This window comes from Hemicordylus capensis, chromosome 2 (assembly GCF_027244095.1).
Source record: "Hemicordylus capensis ecotype Gifberg chromosome 2, rHemCap1.1.pri, whole genome shotgun sequence".
Classification (NCBI taxonomy): Eukaryota; Metazoa; Chordata; class Lepidosauria; order Squamata; family Cordylidae; genus Hemicordylus; species Hemicordylus capensis.
The window spans coordinates 123133596-123152194 of record NC_069658.1 but is presented as its reverse complement, the minus strand read 5'-3'; the positions used below and the strand labels follow the sequence as shown (position 1 = coordinate 123152194).

The 18599-nt window shown below is 43.2% G+C and overlaps 1 protein-coding gene across 1 annotated transcript; it reads right to left on the bottom strand.

Annotated features, from left to right (window-relative positions):
* Positions 1-2974: 2974 nt before the first annotated feature.
* Positions 2975-9540, bottom strand: DMRTA1 (DMRT like family A1). The gene is made up of 2 exons (XM_053289650.1): positions 8751-9540; positions 2975-4473 (listed from the first exon to the last, which is right to left on the bottom strand). Exons 1-2 carry the CDS (start codon positions 9310-9312, stop codon positions 3620-3622), a joined length of 1416 nt encoding a protein of 471 aa, XP_053145625.1. The 5' UTR covers positions 9313-9540; the 3' UTR covers positions 2975-3619.
* Between the last annotated feature and the right edge of the window lie 9059 nt (positions 9541-18599).

Below are 18599 nucleotides of genomic sequence, written 5' to 3'. Positions count from 1 at the left end.
GGGAGTATACGTGTAGCAATCACATACATTGGATGAAGAAAACTCTTGCCTCTAAAGTTTCAGGGCACTACAGACTAGTCATTCTCATAAGGTGCATGGGACACTGCCATCTTGCCACACTCAATTTGTACAACCCAGACCTTGCCTCAAGGTGCCTAGCAGAAATGGTCCACAGTGCGGAATTTAGTTGTGGTGCTGCAGTGGGGGGCAATTTACAGAAGACATGGAGTTGACAGGCATTCCAATATCAAAGTGAGCAGTGTGGGGAAAACAATAAAGTACAGATAATCCACAGCACTACAAATAAAAAGCATGGTTTCTATGGCAAGACAAAGCTCTAGCACTTCAAAAGAGCAACTGCATGAATCATACTCTTTCTCCCCAGGGAAAGAGAAGTTGGCAGCACAAACTGACTGGCAGCTTGTCTTGGCCACTACTCAGGCCTCACACCTTCTGGAATAATTTAGCTGCACAGGCAGACAGCCTGGGACGAAGAATAAATGAGGCAGACAGTACCATTTCTCTGCATCAGTTTGAGGCAAGCTGTTGTACCTTTTCTGAAAATGATAGCTCTAACTACTCTACCAATTAAAAGGCAGGCTGTTATGTCACCATTGTGAAAAGGGACATATTTCATAAAGGGAGGCAGCAAACGCTCTCATTTTATTTTGTGGAAAGAACTTAAAGAATTCTATCAGGCAGGGCACTGGACTGGGTTTCAGGATGCTATTCTACTAGTCTTCTGTGAATTTCTGTGCTTCATCTATAAAAGAGGACCTACAGTTTAATGAGCAGTGACTGAAAATGTCTGGTCTTATATAAGCAACCTAGATAGGCAAAGGTGGTTTTGCAATGCAGTTATTTCATACATGTAAGAGATTACACTGGTTCGCAACATAGCTCTTTGCTCACTACATCCTGTCACATGTCGGGGCTTGTATTGCTGAGATATAGGAGCAAATATTTACCCATCTGGAAGGCGCTGACCATGGTACTATATTTATACGCTATCAAGTAGAGGAGGGAAGCACTTAGATTATGTAATAGCTCTTTTCTTTGTATTCAGTTCACTACAGACTGGGAATTTTCTTTCCAAATAAACACCTTAGCCATTGATTCAAGATAATTTTATCATCTACATATGCATATAATGTGAGTCCATACCCAAATTGCCCATGATGAACTAGATTGATATTAGTCAATTTCCTAACAGTAACAAAATCTAACTCTAATCTATCCTAATACTAGGATAAGGTAGTTTTAAGAGAGTCAAATTTGATTTTTTTTAAAGTGTTTTGAATTTAATGCACGAGCCTTAACTTTTCGCAAGTAAAATTTAATGAAACTAAAAACAAATGAATGTTTTAGTTTTGATCAAATAAAAAACAAATGCATACTGTACCTCCTGTGTAGATACAAGTCTGCATTTATTGTTTCAAATGCTGGTGTTGGCTTTAGTTTCAATTGGGACAAAATTACACCCCCGCTCTTATTGGCTTCAAATGTTCATTCTTTGGAGTGCACTCCCTGTCAGAATAAGAAAGCTCTCAAGATACAATTGTTTCATCTGTTTCTTCAGGCTTTTAGTTAAAAATCTTCTATATATTGTTTTAACTGTTCAATTGTTTTTGTTTTAATTGTTGGTTGGTTGTAGATATTTTTTGTATTTTAGGTAAACTGCCTAGAAAGGTTTTATTAGACAGTTTATAAATCTAATAAATACATTTTTAAAAAATCAACAATCCCTTCGTTTCTGAAGTTTTAAAATTGTAATGAACAAGGGTGGCCACAAGATGGTGATCACTTCCTTTAGTTCCTAATTCAGCTAAAAAAGACCAGGTGTTTGGCTTTTACATTAATTCTTCTCAGACAATCTTTGAAGGAGCACAGAGAGACCAGCCTCAGATCCATTGTCCCTGCTCTCCCCTCTTTATACACATGAGCAACCGAAGGCCAGAGCAGAACCTTTGGAAGTACAACTATACGTGCTTAGGCCTCTCTCCATAGTTTTAGAATCTTGATAAACCAGGGTTCTTATGAAGAGAAGTGGGGTGGGAAATTTTTCAAAATGGATTTTTGGAATACATTATTCCAAAAGTATTCCAAAGTGTATTCCATTATTCCAGAATAATGGAATACATTATTCTTCCATAGGAAATTCTTCAGTTCATAAAAATTCATTTGCCAATTATCCAGACTAGCACTACACATGTGAAGCAGTGAACATTCCAAATCACCACTGCATGGTCGGGTGAGGGAAGGGGATACTTTTGCTGATCTCCCCCTTCCTCCTGGAGCCCACCTTTTACCACCAAAGAATGTCCTTAAGGGTCATGCAACCCTCAGAAACCTGTTTTGGTAACACAAAGTGGGCTTCGGAGGAAAGGGGGGACTGTAGAAAATCACCCCTTCCCTTACTCAAGCATCAGTGCAGTGGTAGTCTGGAACTTGCACTGCTGCACTTGTGCAATGCTTGTCTGGATGATGGTCACTGTTTTGTAAAATTCATTAGTAATAATGAATGGATGCCAATGCAACTTAAGGCAAGCTTGGCAATTTCAAAGATGTATTTCATGTTTTTCAGGTGATTATCCCTAGATAGCGTGTGAAGGAGTGTGTATGTTTTGTTGATTTGCTGAGTATTCCAATAAAAATTCAGTCTGTGCATCACAATCTTCCACTCTGAAAGAAATGCACGATCTTCATGGAGCTATGTGAAGGGGAGTGCTCCTGGCACAAACAGTGCCAGACAGTACTGACTATTTCCAGCTGGGGGTGGGGTACACTGGAAGAGGTTGTGAATGGGATGCCAGGAAAGCTTCTGATTCCAGTGAAAAGCCCCCCATCCTGCACCAGAAATAGTTAGTACTTCCTGGCACTGACTGCACAGGGAGTGCCTGTCTCCACGTGGTACCAGGGAGATGGTACCTTCTGTCAGAGATTCCAATACAGTCAGAGTCAGAGAGTCCCAACATCATTCAACACATTCTTTCAACTTTTATTGACTGGGATTCAGGATCCATGGCCCTCAGCCTAACTTCCAAAAAAGATGCTTATGTATCAATTTCCTTATTTAGTTAGAACATCCACTTATGCTGCTTTGGATCCAGCGCCATATATTTAAAACATACTTTTCATTAGGTCTCCCTATTTAAAAAGCTGTCCCTTCTTTTCAAATATCAGTGTACACATTAAAAACAATGTACATATCAAATATATTGGAACAGAAAATAGGGAGCTCAAAAGTTATTATTTATTGGATTTCTTCCACATAATGAACATTTCAACTTGGATTTTTATTTACAACTGCTGCCATTCCCCCCTCAAAAAACACCCATGACATTAAACACATGTATAAAAACGCTATCTTCAAAATCGGTCCCAATTTTAATGAGCTCTTCACTGTGGATATTTTGATTATTATTTTTTTAAAAAAAATTATATTACTTTTCAAATTGTCCTACATCAAAATGAAGAATCTCATCAAAACCTTTTTTTTAAAAAAAAAATGTTTAGAAGCTTCATGTTATTAGTGGACTTTATTTTTGAGACTTGGAATCTAATACTATTAGTGTCAACCCACTTAAATACACTAGAAAATGAAGACGTTGTCAAAATGCTATTTGTTTTCATCATTTAGCCCAGCATAAATCTTGCTACCAGCAACCATGTCTTTAGTGGGGAAATAGGACACATCCTTGATCACTCCTGAAAAGGAACAGTCCATAGCTGGGTGAAAAGGCAAAGTAGGAAATAGCCCAGATCTTAAGCAGGGTGACATAAATCTAGATAAGGCTCTTCCTGGAGGGGAGTAAGCCACTCTCAGAGGTCTGATTCCCAATCTAGGGCTTAGACCATAAAGATTTACCTCACTTCCAAAGGAAGCTGAATTGCTCTGAAGAGGGGAAAATGCTGATTTATTGCCAAGTGCTCTGATATCTACTCCTATGAGACTAAAATCAGATGATCGTTGGAAAGCACTGTATTCTGGTAAGGGTGGGATTGCAAGAGTTTGGAATTCTTGTTTGTGTTCATTCACATTCAATACCTGCTCTATAGCTTGGATTACATCGCCTCTGCAGAACTGCAGAATCCTCTCTAATCTATTCTGTTTGTGACTGGGAAAAATCTTGGTAAGAATATCGAGTGGGTCCCTCCGTCTTGAAGCAGGAGGAGAAGGAGGAACGCTGCTATTGGAGACAACAAAATCCCTGAGACATTCACTTTCATTTCCTGATTCCATGTCTGAAGATGACAGAGATGCTGAACTGTCAGTGCCTTCCAGTGGCTCCTCAGGACCAGAAGGACGAATGGGTCTCTCTTTACCTGAAATCTGTATGCCAGATGGCTTCTCTCTGTGCCCTCCATTAACCCCAGTAGCCTCAGGAGAGCACCTCAGGGAGGGTGTTTGTAAATAGGCTTTGGCACTGTCTTTTTTACTGCAATGGAAATCATACTTCTGAATCTTCTCTTCTAAAAAACAAAATTATAGATGTGGTTAAATACTCATGAGCTTACAAGGCACATCCAGTATTTACCTCCAGTGCATGCTTTTCATTCATAGGTGTGCACATTATTATAATTCATAATCATAATTTATATACCTTATATAATACAGTGAAATTAGAGCAGAAGAAGATAATTATATACACAGCTCTTTCTTTTTCACTTGTACTGTGTATTTAATTCAGACCTTTTGAAAATTCCTGTTAATGAATTAATGTTGCGGGTTTAATTTCTGATGCATTCTAGCAGCATAGCCAGTTATATCCACATCTATTATATTAATTCTCGTAGACGTGTCTCTGTGGGCAACCCAGCGGATTGGCTGGGCGGTGGAGGCGCCGGATTGGCTGGGCAGGTGTTGGCCATGTAGGGAAGTGGCCGCTTAGAAGGAAAAGAAGGAAAGCGGGCAAGCGGAGAGGAGAACTGAACGGGCTGGGGCAGAAGGGAGGGGGGAAGCTGAGGGGAGAGAAAGCGGCGGAGCCTGGCTGGGCAGAGACAAACGGTTGGCCGCTTCGGAAGATGCTCTCTAGAGGGAGGGCCGTGCAGGAAGGAGCTGGCTGAACGCTTGGCCTCCCGACACCAGGGATTGGAGGAAAGAGGAGGCGGCAACGGCCAGTGGGGAAAACACAAGCAGGCTAAAAAGCGGAGGGCGGGGGGGGGGGGAAGCACGAATTAGAGAGAGAAAAAGAGAGAGAAAGAGGGGGAAATGGAGGAGGGAGCAAAGCTGGGGCAGAAGGGAGGGGGGAAGCTGAGGGGAGAGAAAGCGGCGGAGCCTGGCTGGGCAGAGACAAGTAGCTGGCCACTTCAGAAGATGCTCTCTAGAGGGAGGGCCGTGCAGGAAGGAGGCAGCGGCAATGGCCAGCAGGGAAAACACAAGCAGGCTAAGAAGTGGAGGCGGGCGGGAGGCAGGACCACGAATGAAAGAGAAAAAGAGAGAGAGAAAGAGGAGAAAACGGAGGAGAGAGCAAGCTGAGGCAGAAGGTTTGGAGGGGGAGGGGACTGGGGCAGAAGGCTTGGGGGGAGAGCGGACTGGGGCTGAAGTCCGGGGGTAAGGGGAGTAGGGCAGAAGGTGGGGGGAGTGTACTGCCGCACAGATGCTCTGTGCGGGATCAGCTAGTATGAATATAATTACCATATCACTCACTCACCATATCTTTACTCACCATATCTTCTATCACTACCACATCCATTCACTTTTCCTGTCTCCATGGTTCTCATTTAGCACAAGCTTCTAATGGCGCAGTGGAGAAATGACTTGACCAGCAGAGGTTGCTGGTTCAAATCCCCGCTATGTTTCCCAGACTATGGGGAAACACCTATACTGGGCAGCAGCAATATAGGGAGATGCTGAAAGGCATCTCATACTGAGCAGGAAGAGGCAATGGGAAACTCCTTCTGTATTCTACCAAAGACAACCACAGGGCTCTGTGGTCGCCAGGAGTTGACACTGACTCGACAGCATACTTTACCTTTACCTTACTGGGATGCTGGCATACAGAAGCACCCAAATGGCTTCGGTCCGGGTGACCTGAGAGAGCAGCTTTCCCTACAAGATCCCCACCACTCACTAAGATCATCAGGAGGGGTGTGTCTTTGGCAGTGTTCCCTCTAAGGCATGCACACATGCCTGCCCTGCACTCACAAGGTTTTTTTATGTCCACTCAGTTAATTTTAGATCCTGCTCAGGTTGAATCAGGAAGGCCCCATTCTGAATACATGTGTGCACACACTGCCTTGATACTCCAACCCAGAACAAAACTCATTCCGCACACCAATGAAAAAAATTAGAGAGAACACTGGTCTTCGGGTGCCACTGGTTTATCTGGTGGCAACCTGGGATCAGGCCTTCTCAGTTGTCATCCCTGGGTTGTGGACTGTTTTCCCCATAGATATAAGAGGATTATTATATTATCTGCTAACTTGGCAAAGAGGCACCTTTTAATGTGGTGATTCTCTTTATTTAGCAGGGGGAGAGTAACTAGCCCTATCCACCCCAAGCACAGTACCTCCAGTGACTGTCTGGGAAACATACCCACGGGGATTCAAACTGGCAACCTCTGGCTTGCTAGTCAAACCATTTCCCGCTGTGAGTGGAGTGAAGCATGTGAGCTGCTATTATTATTTTTGTATGAGTGATGACAACTATATGTATTTGCATGGCTGATTGTGACTTTTTTGTCCTAGGTATAGTTTAGCCCAATCCATTGCATGTCTGTGTTGAAGTAAGGCCCACTGAATTAAATAGAATTTAAATAGAATTAAATAGAATTTACTCCCTCATAATAGTCCATACATACACTTACAAAGTTCCACTAGACGCTGTGAAAGTTGGACTTACTTCCAAGTAAGCATACATAGGATTGTGCTAGAAGAGCCATTTAGCATTTGGTGACATATAGATGTCAGTTCCTCCATGTAGGATGCAGCATGTTTCCACATCTATGCCATCCTATGTGGCAGGAGCACACATAATTATGTGCATGAGGGAAGGTTTGGTTGGGTTTCTCATCATATGTACCTGCAGCAGAATAAATGTGTATCGCTATTGTATACGGCGGTGTATGTGCTAGATACACAGAGTTTCTGATATTTAGTTAGGTCAATTTTTATACCACCCTTCCTAAACTGGGCACCTATACTGAGCAGCAGTGATATAGGAAGATGCTGAAAGGCATCATCTCATACTGCGCGGGAGGAGGAAATGGTAAACCCCTCCTGTATTCTATCAAATAAAACCACAGTCACCAGGAGTCGACACAGACTCGATGACACACTTTACCTTACTGGGATCCTGGCATACAAAAAGCACCACAGGAATGAATGAGAGCAACTTGGTCACTCACTATGCCTGCCTGTATGCGGGACAGTCCACAAATCCAACTGACTTGACCACGGAACAAACAGAAATAGTATATTATCAGCCCAAAAGATGTATATTCAATTTCAGTATTTTCAACACTGTTACATACAGCAACAATACTTCATGCTTATGTGGCTCCTTATCAGTATCTGATGTGCTACACATCATTTTCGGTAACAACGCATGCTGTGTTAGCTACTATTAGCTTAGTAACCTGCAATGCATTTTATAAGAATTCAGCTGTTTCAACATATCATGTTAAGGATCATGGCACTAAATGGCAGTCAATGTTTTGGGAGGGCCACAGAAACCGTCTGTGCAGACACGTTGAGACAGAAGAACTAAAAGCTGAATATACTATTATTTAATTCATATTCCAGCTTTCGACCTGTACCAGAGGCAGAAGAGAATTCACACTTAGGTCATCATATCAAGCTTTATTCCAATGCAAACCCACTTAAATTAGCTTATCTTGCACAAAAACAGCCATTAGTGGATTCTGTCCACATTTTGGTAGTAATCCCAGTCTCTGCTATTGTAACAGTCATAGGGCAGGCAAGGGGGAGAATCCCCAATGGTACAACCTATTCAGTCAGTAAAATATATTCAAACAATTCCTAATACCTGAGACTCTTTCTCAAACAATACACTAAATTACGACAATGTGGATAGAGTATAATATCACTATTCTTGTTATAATATAATATCACTATTCTTAGTCTGGGATGCTAACAAATATGCCCCTAAAAGGGATTTTTGTACTTCATTGCCACCCACAGCTTCTGTGCTAAGAGGCACGTTTTAAGTGGTAGCTCCCTTATTATATTTTGCAGGGTGAGAGCAATTGTCCCATTAATCTCGGTATGCTGTCCCTCCCAGAGGCTGTTGCTAGTATATCCCTTGGGCTTCTTCTTAGATTGTGAGCCCCTTTAGGATAGGGAACCATCATTCTCATTCCTTTTGCTATGTAAACTGCTTTGATAACTTTTTGTTGTTGTTGCTGCTGAAAACAGGTTAAGATATTTATACAGTAGTTATAATAAATAATAAGCGGTCACGGAAAATGCACTCTCGTACGTAGCTTTTCATATAGGAAAAGTGCATGGTTTAATGACACATGTCCAGAGTTTGCCCGCAGCTTTCTGCGCATGCTAAGAGAGCAATTGTATTCTCTGCATGCTCAGATGCACTGTCTTCATCACTGCTTCCCTCTGTCCTCCCCGCCTTGACAACAGATGCCAGGAGTTAACCCGGTGCACAACTCTGGCTCAAAGTAAACACCGACTTTGACGGAATTTCTCCCAGAGGGGCAGCTCCTTCTGTCTAGACTAAAACGAGCATAAAGAAACATAACGTGACCGGGGTGCCCTCTAGCCTTTCCCACCTCTTCTCCCGCTCTGGAACTCCGGGCAGGGCTTCGCTCCTGCGCTTGCGCCGCCCGCCACCAGGCTCAACGTCGGCTCTCCGTTCAGGCGACCAGGTGCGGGCTGGTGGTGTTGCTGGTTGCCGCTGGCTTCGCTCTCCTCCTGCGCCTGCTGCCTGCGGAGCGCCACCTGGGCGGCCATAACGCGCTGCCGCTCAGCGATCAGGGCGCACTTGGCGCACGCACAGTCCCGCCACCGGCAGAAGCGCTTGTGGCCTTTCAGCGCCGACACGACGCCGTGGTTACGGCAGCGCGCGCACTTGGGCGTGCGCGGGTAGCACACTCCGCGCTCCAGACCCGCCGCCGCTGGCGAGTAGCAGCTGGTGCTGTTGTTACTTGTGGTGGTGGCCGCCACCGCCGCGGCAGCAGCCGCCGCCGCGCGCATGAAGAGGTTGGGCGGGCGGAGGAAGGAGGGCGGCATAGGGACCCTCGAGGGCACGGGCAGGACCGGCGAAGCGAGCGCTGGGGGCGACGTGGCACCCAGTCTGGGCGGTTGCAAGAGCAGCGAATTGCCCGTGTCCATGTCTCCAGGGTGCGGAGCGGAGGAAAAGCTGCCACCCCGACGCTCTTGGGACGCTTGTGCGTGTCCAGGGAACCGCGGCTCCAGCCTCAGATGCTCGTTCCACCTACCCTGATTGGGTGTGGCTGCCAGATTACCACGCCCACTTGCGAGGGGAAGGCGCCGGGCCGGCGGATTCACTCCCCAACGCAGTTTTACTTGCCGCTTCTCAAACTTTTGAAACTCTGGTATTCTCTCTCTCTCTTTCGCGGCACACGCACGCAGTCCTCACTCTGCTGTGATTTCAGTGTACAAACGCAAAGTGCATACTCAGGATGACTCGTTAAGACACAACTAAACTGTATTAATATAAGAAGCGTGTTGAAGGATCCCGCGTTCCATGTAACCAAATTCAACATTCTTTGCAAGAATTCTAGCGGACAACAGGGACTAGCAGGACTACTGGCCGTTGGTTCACCGTTAGACAACAATCCATTCATTCATTCGTTTTAAAAACGGTATCGCGCTCTCTTTTATACTAAAAAAGATTATCAATGCAGTTTGTGTTAAAAATCATAATAAAATATCCAAAATCTAACCAGACTAAAGTAAAACCATAGAATCGTTTTATAAAACTCAACAGGACTACACGATAAAAACCAAAAGCCACTACTAGTGTTGACCGAACGGTTGAGTGCATTTGGAACATAGGAAGTTGCCTTATATTGAGTCAGATCCTGGTGCCACCTAGCTCAGTATTGTCTACCCAGACTGGCAGTGGCTTCTCCAGGGTTAATTTAGAGGCAGGAGTCTTTCTCAGCCCTATAGGGAGGGAAGACTCGACCAAGAGGTTCACACAGATGAGACAGTAAATCTCTTCTGGAAAAGTTTGTATGGTTATGTGCAAAAAGACAAGAGCATCTCTTCTAAACAGCAATGGGACAAATTGTGGAAATGGACGTCGGACGTAAACCCCCCCCCCCCAATTACCTGATGTGCCTTGAAATCCCCCACCCCCGAGTTACAGTACTACCTGTATATACTTCATAACCTTGTGGGTTTCCAAATCCTTGTGTGTAAATCTTTGTAGATATATCATGTACAAACAACCACTTTGTATATAATTGTGCTTTGGCAACGTACTGAATGCTTTGGTACCGGTAGTTCGTTGGTTCAATAAAAAAATCTTGTCCTATAAAAAAAAATCTTGTCCTATCTTGGTGGCGCTTATACCATCAAGTACTACCACAATGCGGCTAAGCCATGGCTCCCAGAGGACCAGCAAGAGTGCCCTAAAATCACCTGCAAACAGAAAGCTAGTGAGCTAGGCAAAACATTCAGGGAAACCCACTCACATTTCTTAAAAGAGTGTGTGGTAGCCAAAAGAGTGTGGCAGGAAGCAAGCTGTTAGAGTGGCCTGATTTGGAAAAACAGACTTGGGAAGAACTAACCTCGGGTTTGAGCGATAGAACCTCCTTTTGAGGTCCCAGAAAGAAACCTTCAAGGAAACGGGACGGAACGGGTGCCCCCATACTAGGGAATTGGAACGTTCCCCTGCTCGTAATCAGGTTAGTAAACTTGCATGTCATTTATGCAATGCTCATGCATAGGAATAGGGAGGGAAGACGCGACCAAGAGGTTCACGCAGATGAGACAGTAAATCTCTTCTGGAAAAGTTTGTATGGTTATGTGCAAAAAGACAAGAGTATCTCTTCTAAACAGCAATGGGACAAATTGTGGAAATGGACGTCGGACGTAACACCCCCCCCCCCCGATTACCTGATGTGCCTTGTAATCCCCCACCCGAGTTACAGTACTACCTGCATATACTTCATAACGTTGTGGGTTTCCAAATCCTTGTGTGTAAATCTTTGTAGATATATCATGTACAAACAACCACTTTGTATATAATTGTGCTTTGGCAACGTACTGAATGCTTTGGTACCGGTAGTTCGTTGGTTCAATAAAAAAATCTTGTCCTATAAAAAAAAATCTTGTCCTATCTTGGTGGCGCTTATACCATCAAGTACTACCACAATGCGGCTAAGCCATGGCTCCCAGAGGACCAGCAAGAGTGCCCTAAAATCACCTGCAAACAGAAAGCTAGTGAGCTAGGCAAAACATTCAGGGAAACCCACTCACATTTCTTAAAAGAGTGTGTGGTAGCCAAAAGAGTGTGGCAGGAAGCAAGCTGTTAGAGTGGCCTGATTTGGAAAAACAGACTTGGGAAGAACTAACCTCGGGTTTGAGCGATAGAACCTCCTTTTGAGGTCCCAGAAAGAAACCTTCAAGGAAACGGGACGGAACGGGTGCCCCCATACTAGGGAATTGGAACGTTCCCCTGCTCGTAATCAGGTTAGTAAACTTGCATGTCATTTATGCAATGCTCATGCATAGGAATAGGGAGGGAAGACGCGACCAAGAGGTTCACGCAGATGAGACAGTAAATCTCTTCTGGAAAAGTTTGTATGGTTATGTGCAAAAAGACAAGAGTATCTCTTCTAAACAGCAATGGGACAAATTGTGGAAATGGACGTCGGACGTAACACCCCCCCCCCCCGATTACCTGATGTGCCTTGTAATCCCCCACCCGAGTTACAGTACTACCTGCATATACTTCATAACGTTGTGGGTTTCCAAATCCTTGTGTGTAAATCTTTGTAGATATATCATGTACAAACAACCACTTTGTATATAATTGTGCTTTGGCAACGTACTGTATGCTTTGGTAGTTTGTTGGTTCAATAAAAAAATCTTGTCCTATCTTGGAGATGCTAGGAAAGGAACTTGGAACCTTCTGCATGCAGGCATGCAGATGCTCTCCCCGGAGTTGCCTGACCCCTAAGGGGAATATCTTACAGTGTTCGCATGTGGTCTCCCATTCAAACGCAAACCAGGGCAGTGGGCAGACCCTGCTTAGCAAAGAGGACAATGGCCCAACAGGGAAATGACTTGACTAGCAAGCCAGAGGTTCAAATCCCAGCTGATATGTTTCCCAGACTATATGAGAAACACCTGTATCTGAGCGGCAGCAGCGATTTAGGAAGATGCTGGAATGCATCATCTCATACTGCTCATACTGCACAGGAGATGGCAATGGTAAACCGCTCCTGTATTCTACCAAAGACAACCACAGGGCTCTGGGGTAATCAGGCCCAGGAGTCAACACTGACTCAATGGCACACTTTACCTTTACCACAAGACCAGCTCTCCACCCCCATGGTTTTTTCCTACTGCACAAGAGTATACTATGCACCCCACTGCTCCCACACTTTTTGTAACTAAGAGAGAACAGGAAAGATGAAAGGGAGAAAGAGAAATTATTTTCTGTTTCTTTTTGTACTGTGTAATGGTTGTATATCTGTGCCGTTTAAGCAGTATGTGTGAATAAATGCCTTTGACTAGACTTCATTTGTAATTTGTAACCAAACACACAAAAAGGTGTTTAAAATTAAAAAAATTTAAAAATCTGCCATTCTAAAATAATGTGTGCTCTTAAAAAAAATCATGTCATGCAAAGTTGTATTATGTTAGATGATGTGAAAAGTAAAGTGAGTAATCCAGGCTCATCTAGAACCCAGACCCTGATGAAGTGTACCCATTTCTCTTCTCTCTGTTAAAGATGCTTCCCACAGACTCCATGGCTAATTCCTCACAAATAATCTCCACCAATGAACATAACACACTTCTGTAGTACCACTGTCAAATCCCCATTTCTAAGGATTCTCCCACTTCTGTATAGGCTTCTGAATGGAATATGACTCCAGGCAACAAAGTATCTATGCTCCCAGACAAGGCAAGTGCTCATTTGTGTGTGACAGCAGTGCTGCAGGGAAAACACTTGAATTACAAACCATTGTGAAGTTCTGAATTTTCCTTTTTAAATAGAAATAATGCAAGTATCTCCCTGCTAACCTGGCTAAGAAGCACCTTTTAAAGTGGTGATTCTGTTTAGGAGAGGGAGAGCAACTGGCCCTTTCCAACCCCAGCACAGTGTCCCTCCAGTGGTGGTCTGCCTTATGTTTCTCTTTACATTGTGAGCCCTTTGGGGGCTCTTACTTACTTAATTATTTCTCTGTGTACACTGATTTGGGATCTGTTGTCCAAAGTGGTATATAAATATTAGTAGTAGTAGAAGTAGAAGTTGTAGTAGCTGTATTAGTCAAGTAATGTACTATTAGTATAGGGCGCTTTCCACACTAACTGCTCAACAGCAGCAAAATGCCTCCATTCAGGCAAGTCACATTCAAAACGTGAACAGCAGGGGGAGCAGCCTCATGGAAACTAACAACCTGAAAAAACAGCAACTTTCTTACGTCGGATATGCGATGTCCTAACTCTACATCACAGCGATTAAATTCAAAACAAGGCACTGGAAATGTGAACAGCACCCTGCTGTCCACGTAGGGACTGCGGTGTAACCACACAGGAAGTATGGAAGCACACTTTCGAGATATGATGTGACCCCGTTGCAGGGTCTAATCTGAAAAGCGCCTAGATTAAGAATACTGAAAAATTATTCATCTTCATTTTCTATTTCTTTTTATCTTTTTCCTTTTTCTTATCTATTTCTTTTTAAAGAAACAGTCAAGCTCCTGTTAAAGCCCAGATGCACAAGTCACAAAACCTATTTCACACTGCACAGTTCTTTTTGGCACTGCACAAAATGTGCCTACCTGTGCATGAGAATAAACCATGCACCGTAATCAGACAAAGTGCTATTCACAGACATGTGCACACACGCTCTGTCTCTGCTTTTGAAGGAGGGAATCATGGAGAGGGCTACAGGAAGGGATCCCCTAGGAGCCTTCCCTGGAACCAGGCTCTCTGGCGGGCTGCCCCGCATCAGTTCAGCACTGTATTCTGCCAGGGCACACCTGGCCAGAGAGAAACCTTGACTCGGTGTGCATATGCACCTCCCTTTACTCTCCCCCCCACACACAGACATTGAGAAAGAGCATTGGGGCAGCACTGGTGATTTGGAGGCACACAATTGGGGGTACCTTCCCTCATACCCACCCTGCCTTCAGTTTACCATAAATCTAGAGGCTGTTGGCAACCTTTACCCCAAAACTAGGTTCCCGAGAGACAATGGTGTAGGGGCGGCTTGATCTTAATTTTTTAAAGAAATTGCTTTTCAGCATGGCAAAATAAACAAAAGAATGAAGACATTATGGGAATTGTTAATAAGAGAACAAAGTGACTGGAAGGAAACAAAAGTGACTGGAAGGATGTTGGAACTTGGAAGCAAAGAGTGTGGGAATTGCTTCAAAACACACAGCAGTCAGGGAGAGTTTTGTTGATTGCAGAAAGACAGCAATCCTAAACTCACTTTCTAGAGAGTTAGTCCCATTCAGCCATTGAATTTACCATTCAGGGCACTGAATAAACATTCTTCTAGTGAGTGTTGCCTGTGGGGACAGGCTTTGTGTGATTGTAAAGGGGAATATACCGCCCTGTTCAAGATGTGCTGATTGTAACACCAGACTGTCCTTGCATTTCCATTTGCTCTTGCATGCAAAATTGCAACATTCCTTCCATGCTGCAGGAGATAGAGAATGTTTGGGGAATGCAGCAGCTGGACCCTCCTCTTTTACTTCTCCTGTTTCTGCTGTGATCTGTTGTATCTGGGCATATACCTTTCAGGAAAAAGGAGTGAAGGAGTCTTAACAACAGTGCACATGTGCAGCAGTTATTGTGCTGCTGTACCACCGTAAGTGGCGCAGCGGGGAAATGCTTGACTAACAAGCAGAAGGTTGCCGGTTCAAATCAGCACTGCTACTATATCAGGCAACAGTGATGTAGGAAGATTCTGAAAGGCATTATCTCATACTGCGTGGGAGGAGGCAATAAGATAAGATTAGAAGATTATCTCAATTGCCAGGCAGGTTCAAGTGGTCTACCTTCTGTCTATCCTTGCATACATTGTAGGATCAGACCTGGTCCAGCATTGCAAATATCTTGGAATCTGCATCTTTATGCCAAGTTTCATAGATTGGGAAGCTTATTGACCATTGACATTTGAAAAGGAATACAACAGAACATTCCTGGTTCTTATGGTGTTTCCTGCTCCCCAGATCAGGGTGAGGTAATGGGAGAATGGGGTGGGGAGTGGGCAGGGTGCAGTTGCCACGACATGTCCATGATAGATAAACAAAATTCCCCCTGCCAGAGGGTGTTAGCCCATGTTCAATCCACCCACTTGTCTAGATAGCTAGACTTCATCTCTGGATATTTAAGTGTTTTAATATGCAACACAGAGTTGCATTCCTTTACATAAATCAGTAAGAATAAGTCCCACTTGCAATTAAACCTGTTAGGATAGAACTGTATAAAGTGCATTTTCACGTCTTTTCTACACGGGTCATATATGAAAGCTGTTATTGTGGGAGATAGCTTGGAAGAAAATCAACAAGTACAGGTGAAACTCGGAAAATTAGAATATCGTGCAAAAGTCCATTAATTTCAGTAATGCAAATTAAAAGGTGAAACTGATATATGAGACAGACGCATTACATGCAAAGCGAGATAAGTCAAGCCTTAATTTGTTATAATTGTGATGATCATGGCGTACAGCTCATGAAAACCCCAAATCCACAATCTCAGAAAATTAGAATATTACATGGAACCAAGAAGACAAGGATTGAAGAATAGAACAATATCGGACCTCTGAAAAGTATAAGCATGCATATGTATTCAGTACTTGGTTTGGGCCCCTTTTGCAGCAATTACTGCCTCAATGCGGCGTGGCATGGATGCTATCAGCCTGTGGCACTGATGAGGTATTATGGAAGACCAGGATGCTTCATTAGCGGCCTTCAGCAATTCTGCATTGTTTGGTCTCATGTCTCTCATCCTTCTCTTGGCAATGCTCCATAGATTCTCTATGGGGTCAGGTCAGGCGAGTTTGCTGGCCAATCAAGCACAGTACACTGTATACTTTTCAGAGGTCCGATATTGTTCTATTCTTCAATCCTTGTCTTCTTGGTTCCATGTAATATTCTAATTTTCTGGGATTGTGGATTTGGGGTTTTCATGAGCTGTACGCCATGATCATCACAATTATAACAAATTAAGGCTTGACTTATCTCGCTTTGCATGTAATGCGTCTGTCTCATATATCAGTTTCACCTTTTAATTTGCATTACTGAAATTAATGGACTTTGGCATGATATTCTAATTTTCCGAGTTTCACCTGTACATCTCAGCCAAACTAGGTTTAACCTTTGTTAGGAGTGGATAAAATAAAGCTGATGGAAGGACTTTGCATGGAAACAAACTTTAATTGTCCATAACTCTTCTAGCTGTTGCAAACAGGGAAAGGTGGCATCATTTTGTATAAGTCTATGGCACATGGAAGCTTATTTGAATATCACTGATGTCCTGAAACAAATGGCCAGGTACCACCTTGCAGTTGGACAGTGAGGGGGTGGGGGTGCCCTTGTTCCTTAAACACTCATCATGCAGCTTGTAAATACGTTTCACCAGTGCTTAATATGTAGGGATTAGCCACTGGTAGGCCATGGTCTTTCTGATGAACTACCTACCACCTTCTGGTTGCTGGGATTCTAATAAAGAATGTGGGACAAAGGGCTGGTGGACCTTGCTCTGTCCAACAAGGTATTCCATATGTTCTATAGCAAGAGTGCATAATCAAGATAACTTAACCCAGATTAATTATATCTCAAGAGATCCTGAATACGTACACTAGCTTCATAAATTTAAAATGCAGCAGTGGATCATGGGAATTCTAGTTTCAAAAAAAGTTGACCATGAAAAACTAAAGTGAACACACTCCACAGCTTCTGAAAGTGAAATTATCAGACAAGAACCAGGATATGGCCTACTTTTGCATTCCTTGTTAAGCAGCAATAAGCTACTCCACATCTGTTGCTGAAAATAGTACATCATCTTTTCTTTGTCTTCAGCAATTAGCTAGTGATCCTTTTGCAGAAGATGCATATGGTATCCTCATTAGCCATGTGCCAATTAAAGAACTTGCATGATTGGTGAGAGAGAAAATAGCCATTCACAAGGAAAACTTTGATTAAAGGGCAAAAGCCCCTTCTCATAGGTTGTTTGTTGCATACATATTTTGGGCTTTGTGTCCTCTTTCAAACTTGGTCTCTTGTGAATGTAAGCTTGTTTTCGTGAGGTGTTGCCAGGTCTCTGGCAGCATTATTGTACATGATAAAAGATGGTTGGTTTTGATGATTGGCTTCAAAGTCAAGGGCTGGATTGTAAAAGCAACAATGCAAAAGTGATAGTCTATATTAAAGCACATCTGCATGACCCAGGAAATAAACCATTTAAACCCATTTAATAACATATTTAATTCTAGGGGGTTTATTTGAAATAGATTTGAAAGCCTTTCATCATAATTTGCAGAGTCTGTCAATCAGGAATAATATTATGTTAGTTGCATCACTCTTTAATGATTGTAATGGCTTCAGGTTTAGAAACATCACTTTACTGAAATCAATGTGAGCACCAGGCAGTTCTCCTGTGCAAGGCCAGGTAAAATTGATATAAGCTGTGCAAGGGTACCACCATACAGTTCTCCTTTAGTGTCATGGAGTCTGTGTGGAAGAGTTTCCCACTGCATCATGTTTTCCCCCTCCCCCCATTATTTCTTACTGTCAGACTGAAGCAGATCAATGGAAAGACAATTTTGTATCAAACTACTATTTTTGAGTACTAAATGAGGATACGGATTAGAATTACTGATTCTATAGCAGCAGACTTGCGTACTGCTTGAGAAATGGCCTTGGAGATTCAAGGGAATTTCAGACATGATTTGTAAATGCCACCGAAGAAGTTGCTGTTCAAACACAAAGGCAAATGCCTGCTGTGTGTATGGAACCTCTTGAGTACACTTAAGGGGTTCTTTGAGTTCTGATGTTGATCAGAGGCCCGCAGCTGAATGAATTAATCCTGTTCAGAATTATAAAATGGCTACAATGCAACTTATGTACTCAAGTCCCATTTACTTCAATGGGACTGAAGCATCCTTAAGGGTGCACCAGACCAGACTGAGGTCAAAGTGCTTCACTACTGTGACTGCAGATTACACTGTTGCACCAAACAGAATGAGCCTTGATTTGCTTGTACTTTGAATGTGCATACTTTGATTCATATTTCACTTTGCACTTTTGACTACGCAGCATTTTTTGCTCTGAATTGTTTTTATTTGTCTGTGTTGCTGGGACTACCATTGTCTGAGGAATATTATGCCAAGCATGACTTTTTTGTCTCTGAGATGATAAATACTAAATTGTAAGATTTATAATGAGTTGGTCTTGTTAAGGTCT